Raw genomic sequence first — 17,715 nt, 5'->3', positions numbered from 1 at the left:
TCTCTTAACATGGCCAGTGGTCTTGTCGACATTGCGATAACAAAACACACACACAGTGAAAGAGAAAAAGAAGAAAAAACGAGGACAACGAGGAGTTTTACGCTCTTGGCCATAATGAGGGTGATTTTCGTATTTGTGGTAGATTTGTCCACTTAGCAGGAATGACCAGGCCGAGGACCAAAGCTGTTGCAATTTGCTGGCAAATCATTTGTACATTTCCACAGTGGATTACGGTTGGCCAGAAGCAGCTTCTTTGCTTTTTTTTATTTTTGTGTACCCTGACCACCGATTCCTGCCTGACTCCCGATGATAATGCTCATAATTTGTGAGGCCTGCATATATTTTGTCCTATGTCTGTTTTTTTATGTATTTGTGTATATGCCATGATATATGCGCCAGCATGCTTCACAATGATTTGTGCTAATGAGTGAATAGCTGTGGGTGGGATTTGTCGTCTAGGATTACTTACTTGTGGACAAAATCCTAAGCGAAAGTCCATGCAAATTCTGGACAGATTCTTGCATTTAATTGGCATTTTTATGCCTGGAGTTTGAGGGAAAGTTTTTTAATAAAGCGACAGCCGAAAACCGAAACGAAATGAACCGCTCTTCATTCCAACTCAGTTGATTTTCATTTTCATTTGGATTTTCATTTTGCCCATTTAGCCAGCGACCTCAAGTGCGGGTTCGGACCGGCATTCGGCATTCTGTCGCCCTCGCTGTGTACACAATTGTCTACGGATTTTCAATATTATTTGCTGCGGTCTTCCGATATACAAAATACAAAAAAAAGAGAGTCCCCCATCTGGCACCATCATCTTGGGGCTCCTTTGTGGGTGTGAAATTGTGGAAACTGTGGAAACTGTGGAAACTGACTGACTGCCGCTGTCACCGGGCACACTGAACTCATTGTGACCGCCTTCAATTGGGCATTTTATTTTATATTTGAATTTTAAAATTCCTTCCGCTCCGGCGACAGGCGACGGCGGCTAAAGGCAACAGGAAAATGGACAATTTGTGTTTGTGGCAATTGATTGGCAAATATTGTCCGGCCAAAAGGTTTGCTGATTAATACGCACTGACAGCAAGTCAGTTTGGAATGAAAGAGAGTTTTGTCCATTGTTGATAAAAGGATACTTCATTTGAAATGTTTTAAAGGACCTGTCAAAGGGTTTATCACAATTCTTTTAAAGGTTTTTACAGACATACTCCTTGTATGTTCCTTGCCTTAAAATAATAGTTATCTTCTAGAATTTGTTACTATTTTTGGTTCCTTAATCTTTTAAAAATTTTATCCGCTTAGGCTGGCTCGTTTAAACTTTGCACTTAGCGTTTCTAAACCCCTTGAAGCAATTCATCCAGAATCGCATGCTCCATTTGAGTGCCTTAAAGTCGGCGTCGGCGATAAAATAAAGAAAGTTACTCAATGGCAACTTGCATGCAAATTACAAGCAATAAAACGTGGCACATTCCAATGCTTAGGCAAACTTCTGCTACGCCAAGGAGATTATTCTTTATTGTTTAGAGAATGGCAGGATGAGATCCTTAGGTCCTTGTGGCAATTCGCACATCATGCGATTGGTATCGAGGGTGTGGCAATTCCCAGGGCTGTCATATGCGAGGACACCGCACCAAGCACAAGGCTCTCCCAGCCCGACACAAGGGATATGCAAATTTGTCATCCAGTAAACCAAACAGAAAACACATATAAAGGAGTGAAATAATCATAAAAACGTCAGGCTCCAACGTGGAGGCAAGAATCCTGAATTGAATTTTTATCTATTGTATTGGCAATAAAGTCACATTGTCACAGCATGTATAAAATGATTATTGTTTACTCTTATAGGGAGTAAGAATCCTTCTCCTCATGATCGAGATGAGGGGCAAAAAGTTGAGTTGCGGGCTCAACCGGGATTTGAACCCGGGACCTCTCGCACCCAAAGCGAGAATCATACCCCTAGACCATTGAGCCGCCTTGATAACAGCCGAAAATGTTGGCTTTTTAAACCACGAATGCAATCTTTAAGATACTCGTTCGCTTGGTTAACCAAAAGATACATTTTTTGAATGCATAATAAGGCAATAAAGTTGACACAACCAGTTTAAAATGTAAATATTTCTTCAGCTGCAAGCATGCATAATATTATTAACCCTTTGCTTTGGGGTATATGTGGTATTTGTTGATAATAAAATGCAAATAAAATATAATATAACATATTTTATAATAATTTTAAAGATATAACTAACACGATCTTGTGTACATAAAATTAAATAAATAAAAACGAACTATTAAAGTTAAGTGAAGCTAATAGCTTAAGATAGTTATATAACATATTATTTTATATTTCATAAATCATAGATAACATGTATATTAATATGTATTAATGCTAAAAATAAGGCTAACATTTTTTAGCTTAGAAAATGAGGCTAATAAATTAAATTTTTATATTTTAAGAAACGATGTCAGTGGCACTTAAGGGGTTAAGACTTTAATAGTTGTCTCCTCACCTTTGATAGTTTCTTTTGTTACCCTCAAAAATGGAAATTTCCGTCGAGGGGATGTAGCTCAGATGGTAGAGCGCTCGCTTAGCATGTGAGAGGTACGGGGATCGATACCCCGCATCTCCAAATCTATTTTTTTCCAGTATTTTTATTTAATTAGAGTTTTAAAAATATATATTCCAACTTACCCTCATCAGTCGATCTTTGATTTATTGACTTTTAAACACTGCAGTTGGCCTCCAATTATTTTCCACAGCGCGGCAGCTGACTCATCAAATTTTGTTTTGTCTCCGGCGCTCTGGGCATGCTTTTAATTTAATTTGAAAAGTTTTGCATGCCCATTTGGCGCATTTAACCCCTTCGCCTTTCTGCCCAAAAAAATGTATATATAGATGAAAAAATGGAAAGAAATATCATAAATAATGATGATAACTGTCTAAAGTTTTCAGGGTTTGCTATGGGTCAAATAGCCACTCCCAAAACTCCCACACCAAATGCAATTAACTGGGCAGCGGGCAGAGTCCCAAAGAAAAAGAAAAATATGACAATTAGGCGGAAAACTAATTGAAGTTGGCAGGGGAAAAATTAAAGGGATTAGCAAAGGGCCAAGGGAAAAAATTTAATTTGATTTTTGAAGGAGACAAGCTGGTAGGAAAACTGTAAGATTTTTTAAAGCTTATCAATCTACTCTTAACTTTTTTTTTTTCTTTTAAAGCTTCTTTATTTTTCTATTTTACCTTCCCACCCACAATTTTCTTCCTTTAGTTTTCTTTTTTCTTCTAGCGGGTCCAAGTTCGTGGCTCGCTATAAATCACAGGACTGAATCCATTGAAGATTTATGAGCTGCTAAATATGCTGGCGAAACAACAGCCGAGGGTCGTGGCCTGGACATCTGAGCCAAAAAAACTTTGTCCACATATCAAACTTTAAAGCGCAATTATCATATATGTATCTTTGATATATATGTAAGACTGTACATACATCCTTTGGCAGTGTCTGTCTTCCACCGTGTTGCTTTTTACTTGCGCAGATAAACAAAACAAGGTCCTAAATAAACAAAATGAGAAAAAGAATAAGCGCAAAATGAGTAAAAAGTTGCTCCAGACAAAAATACAATTTGATTTTAATTGAAAAATAGCAAAAACCTCGCAGAAAGGGAACATAAAGGTGCAGATGGATGAGATCCGTCTGGATACATATGTTATATAATATGTGGGAAGTGGACTATGTCTTGGGAGCTTAAAGATATTTTAACCGTTTTTTGTATCTGATAAATCTGTTACGACCACTTAAGCTTATGGAAATTAATCCAATTAATTGCAAATACTTTAGGAGGTGCCTTAACCCCTTTTTGGCTCTTGACCCAACCGCACTCAAAGTGCCATTAACAAAAGCAAAAACAATTTTTACACTTTGCGTGCCAAGAAGAGCAACGAAAGCAAATAAAAACAAACTAGCCGGGAAAGTCCACCAACAACATCCACTAAAATAGCAACAAACAGAATTTTCCTTTTTATTTATTTTTTCAACAACTTTTTACCTTTTTTCCAACTCATTTTCAAGTGTTTCCACTTTGTTGGTGTTGTTTTTTGGGCAAAGCCATTAGGAAGGGACAGATGGAGATGGAGGGAGTTGGGTCCTCGGCAATCTTGATGGGGCCAGCATTGTTTTTGTTGACTTAAGTCAACAAGGTCGAGGGTTAATGAAAGCCGGCCTGAAAGCCTCAAAGTTGGTTCACGGTTTCCTGCTTAAGTTGTACCCATGCCATGGTGGGGTTTCCATAAAAGAAAAATAAGAATAGAACGTGATTGTGGGTTGATTTAAAAATAGTTCCCATAGAAAGTATTTTAGATAAGGTGGATTTATTTGTAAATATCTTTCTAAATTTATTTATTGAGGAATTTGAATTGAAATATTCAAATTATGACTGTCTAATATCATCAAAGTTTCCGTGGTGTAGTGGTTATCACATCCGCCTAACACGCGGAAGGCCCCCGGTTCAATCCCGGGCGGAAACAGTTGGTTTTTTTAGTTTAAATATTATTTTATATTTATTAGACTTTAAACAATAACTTATTTAAATTATATTTTATATAGAATAATCGAATTTAAGCAAAGACGATAAGTTAAATAAAGCAATAAAGCAATAAAGCAAAAACAAAAAACGAGGTAAGATAAAATTAACAATTGCTTCTTCACCTTTAAAAGTGAAATGTATTATGCTATGTATATATTGTGCATTTACCGTATTTAAAAACAATAAATACAACCATTTAAATGAGTATTTCTAATGCACTTTTGCTGAGATTAACCTTCTACCCTTGATTTCAAAAGAAATTCAAACCTACCCTAAGGGTTATTTCGTTATCTCTCTTTGTATAAGCAAATAATTCTGAGAACATGAATATTATTTGAAAAGTCTAGAAGGTTAATAGAAAGTTATCATGATTTAGATTTCAGACCAGAAATTAGAAAAGTGTCGATTAATCAAATCAACAAATATTACTTAAGAGTCAGCTAATCGGCGTGAATGACCCCTGTCCGATGCATTAATCGGAAGCCGCTATAAAAGGGAAGCATTCGGTCGAACAGGTATTAGTCTCAACTTGTTAATCTGACAATCAGTAACTAAAGCCTCAATATGAAATCTCAAATTGTTCTAAGGTAATTTAAAAATGTATATTATTCAATAATGTATCCTTAAATTCCTGATCATTTCTTCCTAGCTGCCTGGTGGTCATCATCGGAAGCCTTGTGTGGACAGCCAGTGCCGAACAGGAGTTTGAATCTGATAGGGAACATGTAATTGAGGCCTACAAAAATGCTAATCCTGAATCCGTTGGGGATAGCAACATCGTCTTTCTGGTGAATTTTCTCGACAAGTACGCCGATCAGATTCAGTTGACTCCCGAACAAAAGTCCAAAGCTTCTGATATTGTAAAGCAATACAATGAGGAAAAGGAAAAGCAGCCTTTGGTGGATGGTGTGCCGCCTCAAGGTGGTTGGTTTTCAAAACTTGTAAGGACGCTCGTTGTTCAACTGGGCATCGAACTCGCTACCGAGGGAATCAAGAAAGCGACGGAATCTTAAGGCTTTAGATCTCTTCACAATGCTTTTTGTAATATACCCTTGTTTGTGAGGACTTTGTGATCCTAATAAATTGGAAATAATTGGCATACTGAAGTTGTTTTGTACTTATTTATTTAGCTGATTTGGAATCCTGGAAAAGTACCAATCGTTAAGCTTGAATTGTGTTGAACTGAAATACACATTCCTTTAGGATTGTATATAAAATTTGGAATATATTAATATATAGATTAAAGTTATATCTAAAGAAGTATTTATAGCTGCATCATGGCTTTAAACTTATCGCGCTGCTTTTGCTTCAAGGCCTCGTACTTCTTGCGTTCTACATTTTTAACAAGGAATTCTTGGAATTTTCTTCGCATGTCCATGGATAGACTAGTATTTCGCAAGTCCAGCCTCTCGATAACTTTATTGCAGCTTATAATTTTCAGAAGATGCTTCCCAAATTCCTTCAAAATAGATTTCATTAAATTAAATGACATTGAAGAGGCAAGGAACCCACCTCTCCCACTGAATTGTTGGATAAATCAATGTCCAAAAGGGTTGTGTGCTGGCAAACCAGCATCATAAATAGCTTTGTAATGGTCTCCGTAATCCCGCAGGTGCCCAAGTCCAGCTCCTTGATGGGCATGACCTGAAGAGTATTGAAAATGGCAGCAGCTCCATCGCTTTGAATGGGATTCAAGCGGAGCACCAGTCGCTGGAAAGGAACGTTCCTTAAGGTACGACTCAGTACGTAGGCACCTTCTTCAGCTGCAAAATAAATCAATAAAATGGAAGCAAAAGTATACATGAAATACATCTTTTAAAATTAAAATGATTCTTTTGTCCAATGGTTCACTCACTAATCTTATTGTTGGTCAAATCAAGGATGGTTAGCGTGTTAAAGGACTCCCTGCTGCAAGTTTCCAAGAAGCTGCGAATTCCCGCATCGCCCACGGCACAGTGCAGCAAGGACATCTCGCTCAGGTGGTGGCATCCCTTGTCCAGACTGTGGGCCAGGAATCGAAGTTGATATGGCATCAGTTTCGTGTTGTGCAGACTGAAGCATACAAAAAACAAAAGCTATCACGTGGGACAGAAGTGGAAAAATCCATCCTCACCAGAACTTCCGTAACTCATGGCACTGGCTGAGTCCCTTGGCCAAGTGAATGATGTCCCTGGCCGTCAACTGGTTGCAGCCCATTTGGTAATTGCAGCCGGCCGTCTTGGTGCTGTAACTCAGTCGCAGTTGGCGTAAATCCGGCAGATTGCTCAGCAGGTAATCAAGTGGAATGTGATCTGCAGATGGGTGTAAGTATTTCAGATAAAACAAGGAAATGTAAAGGCTTGGGTGTGAAAAGAGGATTCAAGCTACCATCGAACAAACATTTAAGTTTAATTATAACTATATAAAAATTAAAACATGAATCAAGTAAAGTATATACTTTTGCATTGAATTCTATTGCATTAAACTGTTAAATAATATAACTAAAGATATCTGTAAAGGTAAATATTTTCTACCCCATAAACCAATTCCTGTCCACTCACCATTCGCATCGGTTGTGGGTGGCGCCGGTTGAAGGAAACTTATATCCAACTGATTTATGTACGCCGCACATATGTCCAGGACGACTTGTACGTTGCCCTCCTGCTCGTAGTCGCTCGTCTGCATGTTTTCGATGAACTCCTGCACATGTCGCTCCATGTAGATGTTGATCCATGGCCGCTCCTTTCCACGTGGCTGCAGTGGGGAGCTTCTCCAGCGTTGGCCATAGCAGCGTTCCCAGAAGAAGTCCTCGCGGATATAAGTACTGAGGAGTTGCAGTGGCAGCTGGGTGTCCAGGTGGCTGAGCAGGTAGTTGCGGTCCTCACGCCGCTTTAGCTGCTGGTACAGGGGCAACTCTGCGGATGAGCAATGACTGGATTATGCCGTATAATCATATATGTATAATCAAAAAAATTAAAAAAAAGTCTCTAATACATAAACTCCTGAGAATATAAATTCTAAAATAATATATGCTAAGAAGTAATCAAATCTTAAAGATATTTCTTAACTATTTAACAAAGCTAAATGTCAACTTTAAAATTGAATAGCAACATTTCTCACCACTCCAATTCTCAACGATGGCATCGAGGACGAGATGTCGCAGACTTTTCGCTTGATTTGCCTGGCCTTCCTGGACTTCGCTGGGGTTCTGGCTGGTGTCCAATGATTTACCGCCGACTTTGGGCAACTTGACATCGGTGAGATTGAAATAGGCCTTGAAGGTGTCAATGGAAACGGTGCTGGGGAACTCGCAGTACGTGAAATCCATTTGAATAAATCTATGTAGTGTCTCAGGACATATAATACTGATACGGCTTGATGATAAATAATGTTTATTAGTCCGGACCGGGTTTTTGGCTGCCAAGGAAACGGTTGTCAACGAAATCCTTTTTTTCAGTGTTGGAAGGAGGGGACTTTTGAAACACAAGTGTTGGTAAGGGTTGAACTAGACTTTAATCGTTTGTCAACTTGTTTTATTCGAATATTCTAAAAGCAATGGAATTTCAATTCGAATATCAAAGTTAACTTCACCTTAATACCTTAAATATTTTGAGACTTTTAAAGAGTGTTTTATTCCTTTCAATGCGAATGCCAAGATTTCCCAAAATGTATAAGCAATAAGACTTTATTTGGGCACCGTTCGGCATTTGCATAACAAAGCAATTTTGGGCAGCGAGATAAGGCCTCAAGTGGCAAGCCGATTATGACCCTAATTACATGACATTACAATTCAGCGTTTATCCCACTCACACAATCCACAGACAGGCCCCTTGGGTATATCAAAAATATTGACTCGGCATCTTTCACAGCGGCCAATCAAGGCGGATATCTACCTGAGGATTAGGCCAGCTGACATGACTTGCGGTGAGCTTTTCGACTTTCTGGTGTAATTTTTACGGCTTAACTAGGACTTGGCGGCGTCTGCGAGAAATGCAAAGTATATTTACGCATAAACCGCGTTATTTATGTCTCGCCCAAGAATTAATAACCAACCCCGTCGCGATGGGTGCCCTGCCCTGATGCGCATTATTATGGCCAAATTATACACCTTATAAAACAGTTGCGCGTGTTTTTTTTTGCCGAAACCAAATTTTTATGTAAAGCAATTTATTTTGAATTATTTTTATGGCACTTAACGGTTGCGCTGCCTGCACACATTCCCGAAAAAAAAAGAAAAACCGAGGGTAGCTGACTAGTCAAAAATTGGTTTGTCATGGGTTACGTTCAACTTTGTGGAGAAGCTGAGGGTCGGAGGTTGAATTCCAAAGAATCCTTTACGGTTATTGTGCGAATTCGGTTCGATAAATTATGGCAAATCGATGCGAATATTGACAGCAGTTTGGGTTGTCTGAATGATGAAGGATACTGAGCAAATGATAATATAAATTGATTGAAATTATTGGAATCACACGATTAGGATTCTTATTTGAATGGCCCCTTCAAAGTTCCAGTGATTTTAAATCTCTTTTTTATACCTTTGAATAATATTATAATTTTGGTCATAAGTTTACAACGCATTGAAGGAGCAATTTCCGACCCTATAAAGTATATATATTCTAGATCAGCTTCAACAACAGTCGAAGTAACCATATTGGGCAAAAGGTCCTATAAGTTGGTAAGTTTCCCTTCTTGTTTTTAATTTTCTTTTAATTGGGCCTCAGCTTATGGAAAGGTTAAGTATAATAAATACGATAAAATGCGCATTTACTTATAGTTCATTATTTTAGAAGTTCCCAATTTTATTTATATCTTCTGACACTAACTCAAAACTCAGGAGATTTTTCGTTAAAAGTTTATTATCAAATTTATTAAGCAAGTAATAAAATTATTTAAATTAGTTGTGAAAAAATTCTCTTTCGCTGCCTTGCAACAAATCAGAAATCGTAACGTAAGTTAAGACCGGTGCCAAAATCAGACTTGCCGCGACGAGGACCACTCAAATGGTGTGTGGCATTGCCCGTGGCATTCAGGTTCAGGTTGCCACTGGGCGAGGTGTAGAGATTGGCTCTGCCGGACGCCTGCATGGTGGTCACATCGAACTGCGGCACTCGACTGACCCCCACTGCCGCCTGGTGACCCGCCGTGGTGTGTAGATTGAGACCGCCCCCGAACTGATCGTGAGTGCGGCTGTGGCTATGGAATCCGGTGGCGTTGAGAGTGGAGTCCGGGCCCTTGTGGAGATTAGCCTGGCCAGCAAAAGTGGTGGTGCTGCCCAAGCCCTCGATGTGACCATGCTGTACGGACAGGCCGTGTCCATTGCTATTTCATGGAAAATAAGAAAATTTTAATTTTAATTATTAATTTACAAAATTACTGAACTTACGCATTCACTGCTCCATAGACTCCCTTCGTGACGGGTCCACCTGTGCCGGGAGTGGAGGCAAAGACACCGGCACGTGCATTGGCCAGATCATCACCCACCTTTACTCCACACTGGGCGGTGGCCTGGCCGGTCTTGGGGTTTCCTGTCGCTTGGCAATCCATTTGAATTTAGTTATTCTTAGATTTTGTCTTACTCCTTGGACCGTATCTTTTGGTCTGAATAATTTCGCAAAATCAACTTGCGCTTTTATAGCCTGATCTCTTTTGTTGCAAAAGTACCTCGCGAATCTTTGGGTACATTCCCCCACGATTTTCTCCTCTCCAAGTGGACAGCTAATCAAGCTATGATACACAGCTATATGCATCTGTTTTTCCCCTTTGACAATTATGAATAAGATTGGAGGGGACTCCCTAATGTGCATATATACGCAAAGATACGAAATACAACCGCATAAAATAAATACAATAAAGAAAGGTTGATTTTTAAGTACATATTCATCAAAGTTTTCAGTAAAATGTTTTAAGTTTCCAACTTTTTGGCTACTTTTAACAAGAGCAAATATAATTAACAATTAAAAATGTTTTTTATCCGACATGAATAATACATTTTAAAAAGTAGTATTAAGTTATAGTATGCTTAGAACCTAAAATATACAAAATATTTTGCAATATTATATATATCCCGTTGTTCTAGTAAGATCCATTCCGCATACATTCCAAGAAAATTATCTATGTTGAAAAGAGCAGAAGCAATTATCGCTCATTGAACACCCCGAAACCAAGTGGCGCCGTGGCTTAGTTGGTTAAAGCGCCTGTCTAGTAAACAGGAGATCGTGAGTTCGAATCTCGCCGGGGCCTTCACAAGATTTAAGTGATGTAATTTTTTTATTTTTTATTTTTTAATTAGGATACAAACTTTTTAACATGCATTTTCTAATATTTAAAAATTTAAATTTATTTTTTAGATAGGATACAAACTTTTTAAACATGCATTTTCTAATTTTTAAAAATTTAGAAAAATGGGACTCATTTTCTATTTAAAGTTATCATTTACTTTTTGAAGTAACCGATAGATTGTCAATGCCTTTGCTCTAATAGTGCCTAAATTCTTTTTAAAACTTCATCAAATTGCATTATTTCTAGTTAAACTTTTTTAATTAAATTAAGTAAGTGCGAGTATTTTTCGTATTTTTTATATCTATGTCTCCATGTGATTCTTCTAATCAAGTTTCAAAATTTTCGACCTTACCGCAAGAGGCGCCGTGGCTTAGTTGGTTAAAGCGCCTGTCTAGTAAACAGGAGATCGTGAGTTCGAATCTCGCCGGGGCCTTCGAGCTACACAAGATTGTTGTGTGTGTGGAAAGTAATTTTTTTTAGTTCGATTTATTTTTCTGCCGCACATTCATTGCACTACGTTGCAGCTGTCACTCCTCGAGCCTTCGACTTGTTGAGACCCGGATAATGGGGAAAAAACTCTCGTTTTTCTTTTGTACGTCTGCCCAAAAGCTGACAAAAAGTTTGGCCTGCGTAAACAGTGGCAACGGATTCCGCCACCCACGCGCATATCCTCCGGCCCACCTACGTCCACCTGTTGTTGTCCTTGCAACGGCGTTGCATAACGGAAACGAACGGCGCTGTCCGCCGGAAATGTTCGACAGCATGTTGCGATGTTGTCCACCGCAAGGAGAATAAAAAAAGGGAAAGAATGCCCGCAGATGCGAGGACGGCGCATATTTGCCTTGCAAATGGAACGAACGGCTTTTCAATTTCATTCGCTTTCCCAGAGAAGTGCCCCGCGCGGGGACTCCCTGCAATTAGCCGGCAGTCAGCTTATTTGTTTCAATTTATTTACATGCACTCGCCGTTGCCTCTGGGGCTTATCTTGCTTTTTTATACTCAAACGCACTCAAGCCCAATGGGCGCTTTATTTGTATATTTATAATTATGGAACAATGCAACAGAAACCAACTTCAGACAAGCTGAACAAAGTTGCCGACAGTTGAGGTAAAAATAATATGAGATCTTGGCATGGTTGGGTCAAAGATATATAATTATATATTATATTTCTAAAATAAATATTTTTTGATAAAAATAATAAAAGGTATTCCAACAAATTTCGTCAAATTAATCTTCCAACTTAAATTAGCTACCTTTGGAGATATTACTCCAAAGCAAAGTTAAAAGCATTTCCTAAGTCCCAAAGAATAATGTTTTGTATTTTTCCTATATATGTATTAATAACTATTAACTTAACTACAGCTGTACATCAATGCATGTATCAGGGGTATAATAATTTTTATGAATTTAATTTCCAATGTCCTGTCTGTTGTGTTTTGTAAGTCGGATACGGCAATGTCCTCTTCTAATTTCCTCTCGAGAATTAATATTTGTGTGTGTTTCTGCTGCGGACTGGATGCTGGTTGGCTTTCACTTATCGGATATGATAGTTGCCCGGTTAGCTCCATTTGATGATCTCAAACTTTTGGCAAACTCACAAAAATAATCCGTAATATTTGCCCAGACTTTACCCCCAACCAATATTAGCTTAGTGCCCGCCCCGACATGTGGTCCTATAACCATACATACATATGTATATATGTATATATATATATATATTATTTGGAAGGTTCCCTCCCAAAAAAATCCTCTAGGCAGACCTCATTGTCACCCCAAAGAATTTTAGCAATTGTCAGCAAATTTCTCAACGGACTGCACAAAAACTATCGCACACAACCACTAAGCAAATGTCCCTCGTCCAACCGATGTGTGTGCTGTGTATTTTTCTGATTATCCTGGACGGAGAGCCCACACACACACACACACACGCACACACCCAGTGGGCGTGCACATGGCATAGGCATTAACATAATTTATGTGGTTCCGCCGGATTTGGCTTTGTCGTAAAAAAGGACACTCGGCCATTGTCCATTGTCCGTTTCGAGCTTCGATAACAAAGGCAAAGTCCGGTTGAGGATTGTGGTTTTTATTGTTTTGATGGCAACAAAGTTTATGGAAAGTTTCGCCCTCTTAATTCGTTTGTAGTTTTTCCGTTGAGTTTGCATATTTTTTTAATTAAATGATTTTTCGGGAATGGAGAGAAATCAAATGGTCGCAGGCTAATCTATGTGGCCATTATTCACATTTTCCAAGGATGGTTGGTTCGGGGGCATGAGAAGTTGCTCATGGTAGCCATAAAAACGTGCGAAATTTTCACGGGCGCGTGAATTTTCTCAGCCCTTAGTAGGGGTTCTTGTTTTTGTTTTTCCAGACACGGGCGGCCTGCTCTCCCCCCTATTTCACTTCTCACTGATTGTTGTCACCTGTTTTTTGCACACTTTATTCGCAAAGCCTCCAGGACGATGCGGGTTTTTCTCTGCGAGCTGCTTTTATATATTTGGAATATCCTTTGGCGGTACAGCTTGGCAGGGTGTTTCGTTGTCGCATAATCGGTGAGTTGATAAGTGTCCCGATTCTTAGTACACCTGGCACGCAGAACTCATAACTCAAATCGTTTTTTGTTGTCCTCACAGAAAGTATGTAATGTGGCAAAATAAAATCATGCAGCAAAGGTAAAAAACCTGAAAGAAAAGTTTTTTGCTATTAATAATGAAAAATTGCTGACACGTGCGGGTTTGTCGTGAAAACGAAATTCTAGGGTGCTAAATCTGTGAAAAATTTGTACATTCAGGAAAATGCTGTTTATAAATTAATTAATTTTAAGTTGAATTTATAAAAAAGAAAAAGTTTTCCATTTTGGAGATGCGGGGTATCGATCCCCGTACCTCTCACATGCTAAGCGAGCGCTCTACCATCTGAGCTACATCCCCGACGTGGGCGGCGCTGCATATTTCGCGTCTTGAGAGGCCACGCCTCATCGAGTAATGCGGTCACATTGGATTAGATTAGTTTTTGGGCCTTTTAATTGTATTTATATGAATAAATAAAAGAAAAGATATTTCTCCCTGTCTAAACACATATTGTAGATAATGATTTATTTAAGAACTATATTTTTAATGATAAATAATTTCTATTCAGGCAAAATATATCCCATACTTATACATTTACCTACTAATATTACTTAGAGAATTTATTGTAGTTCATAAGTTTGAAATACTATAAATTCACAATCTTATTATTATTATTTTTTTAAACTTCGTTTTAATTGAATTTTTTGTTATTAAATTACATTTGTTACTTTTTAAACAATACAGTTTGCTAATTTTAGGTGTGACCCAATTTTAGTAGCTAATCTGGACAACCTTGAAGTCATATAATTTAAATAAATCTTCATGGTTTGTTGGCTTTAACTAAGTTACAGCACTCGAGTAATGTTCATTACAAGGCCCATTAGACGCCGGGTCTTCATTCGAGTGCTCCAGTTTGGGAGTTTGGGTTGGAGAAGATCGAAATTGGCAGCAGTTTACTTGGAGGCTTTCATCGATGCAGTTGGAAAGATGTCAGTGCTACAGTTTGTGTTTTTGTTAATCCTGGCGACCAGCAGAAGTGATTTTGTGGAGTCTGAGGTTGATCCTGATCAGGATCTGGATGCTTCCGGACCGGAACCCATCGACGGGCGTTCGTTCTTCTTTCTGGGAACCCTGTTCCGTCGCTGGCGCAATCGTTGGATGGCCTATCACCATCCGGATCCGCTGTTTGCCGGTCCCGCCTATCCCATATCCGGGTATTACAATTGTCCCATCTATGGTTGCAACCCGGCGGCCATTGGTCCGCAGCCTGGCTTCTATACCGCTCCCGGTGGATTCTACACTACGCCCCTGAATCAGCAGCAGGCTCAAGGAAACAGCAACGTGTATATTTATCAGAGCGATCAGAACTCCGCTTCAGCCGGGAATCCCTTGGGTTATGGATACTTTGGCGGTGGATCGCCACCACGACCGGGAGCGCCCTTGCCTCCGCCGCCTTCTCCCATCTTGCCGCCTACGACTTTGGGCGTGGCATCGGCCACTGCCGGTGGATATAACCTTGGACCTTCCGCAGGACCAGGACAACGTCCAGTACCTTTACCAATACCGCTACCACAGCTAGGATGAACCGGAAAACAAGGAGCCTGAGGAAACGCTCGCCTAAGTAAACAACGCAGACAAAGTAAAAGAAAACAATACAATTTTAATTGAAAAGTGTACTCCAAAAAAAAAAAAAGAAGATGAAAGATATACACTCAAACTTATCATTCTCTAAATGCAAGCCCCATAAAAAATCGACAAATAAATGTGTTATTCCTAATACCAAACTAAAATTAAAGATACAAGTTTTTTAATAATGAACAAATCAAACAATTATTATTAAAATTTAAAGAATTTGTTCAATAAGGTTTGCTGCATGTTTCCATCTTCAGCTCCAGCTCCATTTTAAAGAAAATTAATTGAAATAAATAAGATAATAAAAAAAAGGTTTAGTTTTTAAATGACAAAACTGCAACTATTAAATAAAAATTCATTTTCATAGTACTCTAAATCCTTCTCCCAGCTAGTATCAATAAAATGAAACGAAAAACCATTGAGATGTGCAATTAAAATCATTTTGTTGACATTACCAACTAGATTTCGAAAGTGGCCCAGCGTTTCCTCAAAAATAGACTAAAAGGGTTACCCACGCACACACTCACATGTCCATTTATCCATTAACGCCAAAGGAAAAACTCCACAAGCAATCTGCATAAACAAACTCATCATCATCATCAGGATCCTTGGCATCGAAAGGATGAGCTCGGGCTACGATGCTGCTCCGGCATTTGTTTTGATTCCATCATAAACCATAAGATAGCTGCCGTCGAGGATGAGGACGAGGACGAGGATGGCTGATGAAGTGGTTGCAAGCTGTCCAAGGAGCAGGAGAACGATTCAATTGTTTGGCAAATAAATGCCCGGCAGCATAATGGATGGCCCTGGTCAGCTTCGTTCGCCGTAGCCGCAGCCGCAGCCTCTGCCTCGGTGTGCGCTCTGTTATTATTTTTATATAACTTGGAAAATAATAATAGAGCCTTGCCCATGCCCAGAGGCGGCGTGGCCGTAACAAACAAACAAGTGCGCCAAGCAAGCGACAGTTGAATAAACAGAAGTGTGAAAGTGCAGATAGTGGACGGATCTGGCAACTGGGATCGCAGATATGTAGACCGGCAATGGTATCTGCTTTCCCACATGTTAAGGCGTTGACTCCTGTTCATCTCAGTCCATTTCCCTCCGAGCACGAGTTTATTTGTATTTGTCCTGTGGCAACAATGTCCCCAGACCCAGTTGCCAGGTGTTTGTGTTTTCTTTCGGGCAACTTTCACTGACCGGAAACGGAAATTAAATGCATAAGTTGGTTTCAACATACCCGCATTGCGTGTTTCTTATCTAATTTCAAACAGACAAACACACTCAAGGCTGAAAGTCGATATCTTGGTCAAAAAACAAGTTTTGCTCGTGGCCATCAGCAGAGTAAAATGCTTACTCAAAGCATAAACATAACGATGACTCAGAAGAAGACCATTTGACACAACATAGCACATCGGGGATGTAGCTCAGATGGTAGAGCGCTCGCTTAGCATGTGAGAGGTACGGGGATCGATGCCCCGCATCTCCAGAAAGTGTATATTTTTTTCTGTCTTATTTTTAAATTTAATTAATTACAAAATTTAATTACTTTTAAAATTAAAAAATAAAAATAAGAAAAACAAAAGAAATATCGACGGGCTCAACCGGGATTTGAACCCGGGACCTCTCGCACCCAAAGCGAGAATCATACCCCTAGACCATTGAGCCGCTTGGCAGCTGCTATGCAATTTGCACATTTGAGTTTGTGCAGCGAGCGATATGGCGATTTGTTTTGCAAAATTATTCTTATTTTTTCAATAAGTCAAGAAAATTTATCCTAAAAAATTTTAACTAAAATAGAGGGCTTATTTTTAAAGACAATTAAATAAAAATAATATCCTTGGAGATGCGGGGTATCGATCCCCGTACCTCTCACATGCTAAGCGAGCGCTCTACCATCTGAGCTACATCCCCTTGTGTCAAATGTTCAGCCAAAGTGAAAACAAGCCGGGCATTAGTTTTTTAACATGAATTTTAATTTAATGGTCAATGTCAACAACTTAAAAGACTAATCTCGAAAACATTTGCAAATAATACTTGGGGAATTCCACAGCTCTTGAGCTTAGCCATAATATCCGCCGCCGTAGGGGTTGCCGAAGCCACCGCCAAAGCCGCCACCCGGATAACCGCCTCCCAAGCCTCCAGTATAGCCGCCACCAAAGACACCCGGATATCCGCCGCCGTAGCCTCCTCCGTAGGGAACTGGCACTGGGTAGGGCTGAGGCACGGGTTGTGGCTGTGGTCGGTTGCCGCCCAAAAGACCGCCCAATAGGTTGAAGGGAAAGAGACCGCCTCCGCCACCGCCGCCTCCTCCCAGGAGACCTCCTCCTCCGCCGCCCAGCAGATTTCCCAGGATGCGGTTATCCACCTGTCCACCCGTGGGCTGACTTCCAGTTCCCGGGGATGGAGATGGGCGCTGCTGTGGATACTGATACTGGGCCAGGCAACAGGCGCAGAGCGACAGGAGCACCACCAACTGGAAAAGGTGAAAGGAATCTATAAGGAATCATTCGTAAAATAGAATCGGTTGCTACCACTCACCGAAGATCTGATCTTGACCATCTTTCTGAATTGTCTTGAACTAAACTGACTTGCTTGGCCAACGAATGTTTCAGTTTTTATAGCAAAGTTCTAAAAAACCCACGCCCACATGGTCCCGGAACACGGCAGACGGACGACC

At 39.7% G+C, this 17,715-nt stretch overlaps 5 protein-coding genes and 9 non-coding genes across 14 annotated transcripts; 7 read left to right on the top strand and 7 right to left on the bottom strand.

Moving 5' to 3' along the window:
• Positions 1-1,899: 1,899 nt before the first annotated feature.
• Positions 1,900-1,971, bottom strand: TRNAP-UGG (transfer RNA proline (anticodon UGG)). Its single transcript has one exon. It is a non-coding gene; the product is annotated as a tRNA-Pro (tRNA).
• A 583-nt stretch (positions 1,972-2,554) lies between these two features.
• Positions 2,555-2,627, top strand: TRNAA-AGC (transfer RNA alanine (anticodon AGC)). Its single transcript has one exon. It is a non-coding gene; the product is annotated as a tRNA-Ala (tRNA).
• A 1,819-nt stretch (positions 2,628-4,446) lies between these two features.
• TRNAV-AAC (transfer RNA valine (anticodon AAC)) lies at positions 4,447-4,519 on the top strand. The gene has a single exon. It is a non-coding gene; the product is annotated as a tRNA-Val (tRNA).
• A 585-nt stretch (positions 4,520-5,104) lies between these two features.
• LOC110187985 (protein Turandot M-like) lies at positions 5,105-5,684 on the top strand. The gene is made up of 2 exons (XM_020957506.2): positions 5,105-5,165; positions 5,228-5,684. Exons 1-2 carry the CDS (start codon positions 5,143-5,145, stop codon positions 5,589-5,591), a joined length of 387 nt encoding a protein of 128 aa, XP_020813165.1. The 5' UTR covers positions 5,105-5,142; the 3' UTR covers positions 5,592-5,684.
• LOC110188052 (uncharacterized) lies at positions 5,296-8,067 on the bottom strand. Its single transcript, XM_020957603.2, has 6 exons — positions 7,678-8,067; positions 7,119-7,472; positions 6,692-6,869; positions 6,434-6,630; positions 6,091-6,341; positions 5,296-6,037 (listed from the first exon to the last, which is right to left on the bottom strand). The coding sequence occupies exons 1-6, from the start codon at positions 7,883-7,885 to the stop codon at positions 5,843-5,845; spliced, it is 1,383 nt and encodes a 460-aa protein (XP_020813262.2). The 5' UTR covers positions 7,886-8,067; the 3' UTR covers positions 5,296-5,842.
• A 1,328-nt stretch (positions 8,068-9,395) lies between these two features.
• AttD (Attacin-D) lies at positions 9,396-10,161 on the bottom strand. The gene is made up of 2 exons (XM_020957597.2): positions 9,941-10,161; positions 9,396-9,876 (listed from the first exon to the last, which is right to left on the bottom strand). Exons 1-2 carry the CDS (start codon positions 10,099-10,101, stop codon positions 9,492-9,494), a joined length of 546 nt encoding a protein of 181 aa, XP_020813256.2. The 5' UTR covers positions 10,102-10,161; the 3' UTR covers positions 9,396-9,491.
• Positions 10,162-10,723: 562 nt separating this feature from the next.
• Positions 10,724-10,797, top strand: TRNAT-AGU (transfer RNA threonine (anticodon AGU)). Its single transcript has one exon. It is a non-coding gene; the product is annotated as a tRNA-Thr (tRNA).
• A 398-nt stretch (positions 10,798-11,195) lies between these two features.
• Positions 11,196-11,269, top strand: TRNAT-AGU (transfer RNA threonine (anticodon AGU)). The gene has a single exon. It is a non-coding gene; the product is annotated as a tRNA-Thr (tRNA).
• A 2,424-nt stretch (positions 11,270-13,693) lies between these two features.
• TRNAA-AGC (transfer RNA alanine (anticodon AGC)) lies at positions 13,694-13,766 on the bottom strand. Its single transcript has one exon. It is a non-coding gene; the product is annotated as a tRNA-Ala (tRNA).
• Positions 13,767-14,393: 627 nt separating this feature from the next.
• On the top strand, positions 14,394-15,105 carry LOC110188109 (uncharacterized). Its single transcript, XM_020957681.2, is given in 2 exon segments — positions 14,394-14,976; positions 14,979-15,105. Coding segments are annotated over 2 exon segments (636 nt in total). The 3' UTR covers positions 15,032-15,105.
• A 1,346-nt stretch (positions 15,106-16,451) lies between these two features.
• On the top strand, positions 16,452-16,524 carry TRNAA-AGC (transfer RNA alanine (anticodon AGC)). Its single transcript has one exon. It is a non-coding gene; the product is annotated as a tRNA-Ala (tRNA).
• A 107-nt stretch (positions 16,525-16,631) lies between these two features.
• Positions 16,632-16,703, bottom strand: TRNAP-UGG (transfer RNA proline (anticodon UGG)). The gene has a single exon. It is a non-coding gene; the product is annotated as a tRNA-Pro (tRNA).
• Positions 16,704-16,876: 173 nt separating this feature from the next.
• Positions 16,877-16,949, bottom strand: TRNAA-AGC (transfer RNA alanine (anticodon AGC)). The gene has a single exon. It is a non-coding gene; the product is annotated as a tRNA-Ala (tRNA).
• Positions 16,950-17,097: 148 nt separating this feature from the next.
• On the bottom strand, positions 17,098-17,597 carry LOC110188108 (uncharacterized). The gene is made up of 2 exons (XM_020957680.2): positions 17,577-17,597; positions 17,098-17,511 (listed from the first exon to the last, which is right to left on the bottom strand). The coding sequence occupies exons 1-2, from the start codon at positions 17,595-17,597 to the stop codon at positions 17,098-17,100; spliced, it is 435 nt and encodes a 144-aa protein (XP_020813339.2).
• Between the last annotated feature and the right edge of the window lie 118 nt (positions 17,598-17,715).

The sequence above is a fragment of the Drosophila serrata genome, unplaced genomic scaffold (genome assembly GCF_035046125.1).
Source record: "Drosophila serrata isolate PLE 108 unplaced genomic scaffold, ASM3504612v1 contig_233, whole genome shotgun sequence".
Lineage (NCBI taxonomy): Eukaryota > Metazoa > Arthropoda > Insecta > Diptera > Drosophilidae > Drosophila > Drosophila serrata.
This window is presented reverse-complemented; position numbering and strand designations above follow the sequence as displayed.

Coding starts and splice junctions, on each gene's coding strand:
- LOC110187985 (XM_020957506.2), top strand. CDS start 5,143: ATGAAATCTCAAATTGTTCTAAG. Junction 5,166..5,227: donor AAATCTCAAATTGTTCTAAG/GTAATTTAAAAA, acceptor ATTTCTTCCTAG/CTGCCTGGTGGTCATCATCG.
- LOC110188052 (XM_020957603.2), bottom strand. CDS start 7,885: ATGGATTTCACGTACTGCGAGTTCCCCAGCACCGTTTCCATTGACACC. Junction 6,631..6,691: donor CATGAGTTACGGAAGTTCTG/GTGAGGATGGAT, acceptor TGTATGCTTCAG/TCTGCACAACACGAAACTGA. Junction 6,342..6,433: donor TTTGACCAACAATAAGATTA/GTGAGTGAACCA, acceptor TTTATTTTGCAG/CTGAAGAAGGTGCCTACGTA.
- AttD (XM_020957597.2), bottom strand. CDS start 10,101: ATGGATTGCCAAGCGACAGGAAACCCCAAGACCGGCCAGGCCACCGCC. Junction 9,877..9,940: donor GTCTATGGAGCAGTGAATGC/GTAAGTTCAGTA, acceptor TCCATGAAATAG/CAATGGACACGGCCTGTCCG.
- LOC110188108 (XM_020957680.2), bottom strand. CDS start 17,597: ATGGTCAAGATCAGATCTTCG. Junction 17,512..17,576: donor TGGTCAAGATCAGATCTTCG/GTGAGTGGTAGC, acceptor CACCTTTTCCAG/TTGGTGGTGCTCCTGTCGCT.